At 43.5% G+C, this 4,235-nt stretch overlaps 1 protein-coding gene across 1 annotated transcript; it reads right to left on the minus strand.

The window, feature by feature from the left end:
• Positions 1-377: 377 nt before the first annotated feature.
• Positions 378-2,081, minus strand: LOC124595125 (2-(3-amino-3-carboxypropyl)histidine synthase subunit 2). The gene has a single exon (XM_047133723.1). It carries the CDS (start codon positions 1,924-1,926, stop codon positions 508-510), a length of 1,419 nt encoding a protein of 472 aa, XP_046989679.1. The 5' UTR covers positions 1,927-2,081; the 3' UTR covers positions 378-507.
• Between the last annotated feature and the right edge of the window lie 2,154 nt (positions 2,082-4,235).

A 4,235-nucleotide genomic window follows, 5' to 3' on the forward strand; every position in this document is an offset into this window, starting at 1 on the left:
GTCAAAAGCTCTGCTTCATGGTGCATACTACAAAAAACAGTGTGTAAAGAAACCAAAGGTACTTAAAAATCTTCCACACTTTTTAAACTGTTTTGTTCACATATGTAGTTGTCTTTCCTCCATTTCTGTACAGTTACTCTATTATAAAGATGTACTATGGATGTGTCTACAATCACAATAAAACATATGTTCACTCTCTTATTTTTCATATCATTCTGAAGACTGCAAAACCAATTCACCAATATACTTGATGGCCAGAAAAGAAACTATACTGACACTTATATCTGACAGGTACCTGTAATGTAATTTATTGGCATACGTTTCAGGAACATATATGAAAGCAGTTCTTACAGAGCAGTAATATTATATCAGTCAAGTCAGGCTGCAAAAGTTTCTTTTAATGACAGAAAATACAAGACATAATATCGCAGTACAGTCATATGAGCTTTACAGAAAAAAATGTGTCCAGCTCACATAGGAGCATTATTTATACAATAAGTCCTTCACTTAAGAGTCAGGCTCATTATCATAACGCATAGGAATACCACTTCTTCCTTTTGAGGCATGCTCCACTTTAGTTTGCCCTAAATTCTGTTCCAGACCCCTCCAGCTTCTACTAGCTAAGAAATGGCTTCCCGATGCACCATGCAAAGAAAGTGCAGTATTACTCTTTAGTGATACCGTACTGGTACCAGAAACTTCGTTCACTGCTTCTTCATCATATTTTTCCATAGTTTGTAAGTGACCTCCTGTAAGAGACACATTTGAAAGATCATACTGTAACCCATCAACTGATGTGTTCATGTCACTGTCATCACACAAGAAATCTTGGAAATTTGTGAGATAAATGTTACTCCATGGCCTGTTAGGATTACATGCAAGCTCAAAATCATATGCTGTAACCAATGGCTTAAAAAATCTTTCATTTGTGAAAGAATTCTCTGGGCAAGCCAAAAGCACAAAGACATCAATTTCTGGGAAATTTGCTAATTTTGGAACATTAGGTTTTCCTACTACTACTATGTAACATTTCTTTCCTCTTTCCTTTGCAATATTCTTAATTCTGTCGATAGCTGTAAGGTACTTTGAAATACCTAAGGTGCCTACTAAAATACCAATTATCCTGGCATCTTTCACTTTCTCGATTAGAAACATCCGTTTCATAAGAAATTTATTGTTGCTGACGTTATGTGCCCTTAAGACATTGGCATCAAATGGATCAAAAATAAAAACTTTTGCACCAGATAGTTCTAAAACTATATTTTGAAACGTCCTTTCATTCTTCCCTAAAAATACAACAGTGTAATCACTAATTACTGTTTCTCTTGGAACACTGAAACACCTGCCACATATAACATTGGATTCTTCTACGTGCACACTGATGTTTAGTGAAGGAATGAGCAAATTACTGTAGTCTGAACACAGTCTCTCTCTTATTCTACTAATACAATGTTCATATGCAACGTCATATAAAAGTATTAAGTTCTCATGTTTCTGGAAATTATTTGTGAATTCACAAACAAACTGTTCAATATCTAATGAATATTTCTCGAAAATATGCAATACTGGTATGCGATCCGTGAGGCTTAAACATGCGTGGCCGAAATGAATGATTGCGTCTGCATTAACATGCTGTGCAGTAACTTCATCAACACAACAACTACCATAAGATGTATCTCCCAATATAAACACCTGATTATGAGCCAGCAACTTTTGAAGTTTTAAAGAGACATCAACGGAATCTGGCAACAGTTTATCTGGAAACTGGAGGCAGATCGTCTTCGCACCAATTTCTCTTATCCATTCTGCACATCTTTCAATTTCGTAAACAGTGTCCACTTCAAATGCAGGAGTTCTTTCACGTAAGACATCAACCTCAATGGTCCTCTCTATGGCAGCCTTTCCGTCACTACTAAACTGTGTCATGCTTGAAGGATGTTTGACATGGCGTGTCAGAATACGAGTCCGCTCTTGTACCTGCAAAAACACGTTATCCTCTGCTTAAAAACTTTCACAAACTTTTAAGTGTAACACGCCACCCACAAAAACATAATCGTAAACACACGTGCTCCAAAGTTTACATGGTGTGAGTAAAGTCAAAGTTATTCTTTAATGTGATCGATATTTCTTGAGCAAATATCAAAACAGGCATTGGTATTTTAACAAAGGAAAAAAAGGAAATTTAATTTACTTTAAAATTAGGAACGGGAAAAGTTAATATGAAAATTATCAGGTATCTTCTGTCAGCAGTCGAAAAACCTTTAATATCCAATTCTTCTAGCAATGCATCATTACGGTGGATTCACATTTGACGGAACGCCACCGTCACGTCAAAAGATTATCCTCTGCAGTTCAAATGGTCTGGTGGCATTCACACACGCCGTCAACAGAACTTTATCGTCATGTCACGTCAAGATTTCTCGGGCAGAATGTGTTAACGGTCCATTGTGCAGCCTACTTGGCGCCAAGTGTTACATTAAGTACACAACGTGAACTAATACGAATGTATACCCCACTGACTGCTATCAAATTCATATTTTTCATATTTGTGTGAAATCTTATGGGACTTAACTGCTAAGGTCATCAGTCCCGACTGCTATCACGGAAAGATCTTAATGTGTACTGAGGGACAATACTAAGTTAAAGTATTTTATTTTAGACACTGAAGGAATACATTGCAAAATAAAGTTCAATGTGCTCGACTCATGATTTTTCCAGTGGAACAGAGAAAAGAGGAAACCGGGATTAAAGCTGATGCAGCATGCAGAAGTTTAAAATAAGATTCGTAATAAATTAATGAGGAACAGCAGGCAGCAGAAATATACGAAACATACACTCCTGGAAATTGAAATAAGAACACCGTGAATTCATTGTCCCAGGAAGGGGAAACTTTATTGACACATTCCTGGGGTCAGATACATCACATGATCACACTGACAGAAGCACAGGCACATAGACACAGGCAACAGAGCATGCACAATGTCGGCACTAGTACAGTGTATATCCACCTTTCGCAGCAATGCGGGCTGCTATTCTCCCATGGAGACGTTCGTAGAGATGCTGGATGTAGTCCTGTGGAACGGCTTGCCATGCCATTTCCACCTGGCGCCTCAGTTGGACCAGCGTTCGTGCTGGACGTGCAGACCGCGTGAGACGACGCTTCATCCAGTCCCAAACATGCTCAATGGGGGACAGATCCGGAGATCTTGCTGGCCAGGGTAGTTGACTTACACCTTCTAGAGCACGTTGGGTGGCACGGGATACATGCGGACGTGCATTGTCCTGTTGGAACAGCAAGTTCCCTTGCCGGTCTAGGAATGGAAGAACGATGGGTTCGATGACGGTTTGGATGTACCGTGCACTATTCAGTGTCCCCTCGACGATCACCAGTGGTGTACGGCCAGTGTAGGAGATCGCTCCCCACACCATGATGCCGGGTGTTGGCCCTGTGTGCCTCGGTCGTATGCAGTCCTGATTGTGGCGCTCACCTGCACGGCGCCAAACACGCATACGACCATCATTGGCACCAAGGCAGAAGCGACTCTCATCGCTGAAGACGACACGTCTCCATTCGTCCCTCCATTCACGCCTGTCGCGACACCACTGGAGGCGGGCTGCACGATGTTGAGGCGTGAGCGGAAGACGGCCTAACGGTGTGCGGGACCGTAGCCCAGCTTCATGGAGACGGTTGCGGATGGTCCTCGCCGATACCCCAGGAGCAACAGTGCCCCTAATTTGCTGGGAAGTGGCGGTGCGGTCCCCTACGGCACTGCGTAGGATCCTACGGTCTTGGCGTGCATCCGTGCGTCGCTGCGGTCCGGTCCCAGGTCGACGGGCACGTGCACCTTCCGCCGACCACTGGCGACAACATCGATGTACTGTGGAGACCTCACGCCCCACGTGTTGAGCAATTCGGCGGTACGTCCACCCGGCCTCCCGCATGCCCACTATACCCCCTCGCTCAAAGTCTGTCAACTGCACATACGGTTCACGTCCACGCTGTCGCGGCATGCTACCAGTGTTAAAGACTGCGATGGAGCTCCGTATGCCACGGCAAACTGGCTGACACTGACGGCGGCGGTGCACAAATGCTGCGCAGCTAGCGCCATTCGACGGCCAACACCGCGGTTCCTGGTGTGTCCGCTATGCCGTGCGTGTGATCATTGCTTGTACAGCCCTCTCGCAGTGTCCGGAGCAAGTATGGTGGGTCTGACACACCGGTGTCAATGTGTTCT

The sequence above is a fragment of the Schistocerca americana genome, chromosome 2 (assembly GCF_021461395.2).
Source record: "Schistocerca americana isolate TAMUIC-IGC-003095 chromosome 2, iqSchAmer2.1, whole genome shotgun sequence".
Classification (NCBI taxonomy): Eukaryota; Metazoa; Arthropoda; class Insecta; order Orthoptera; family Acrididae; genus Schistocerca; species Schistocerca americana.

What these genes read in the sequence shown, in the direction of transcription:
- LOC124595125 (XM_047133723.1), bottom strand. Translation starts at nt 1,926, where the DNA reads ATGACACAGTTTAGTAGTGACGGAAAGGCTGCCATAGAGAGGACCATT.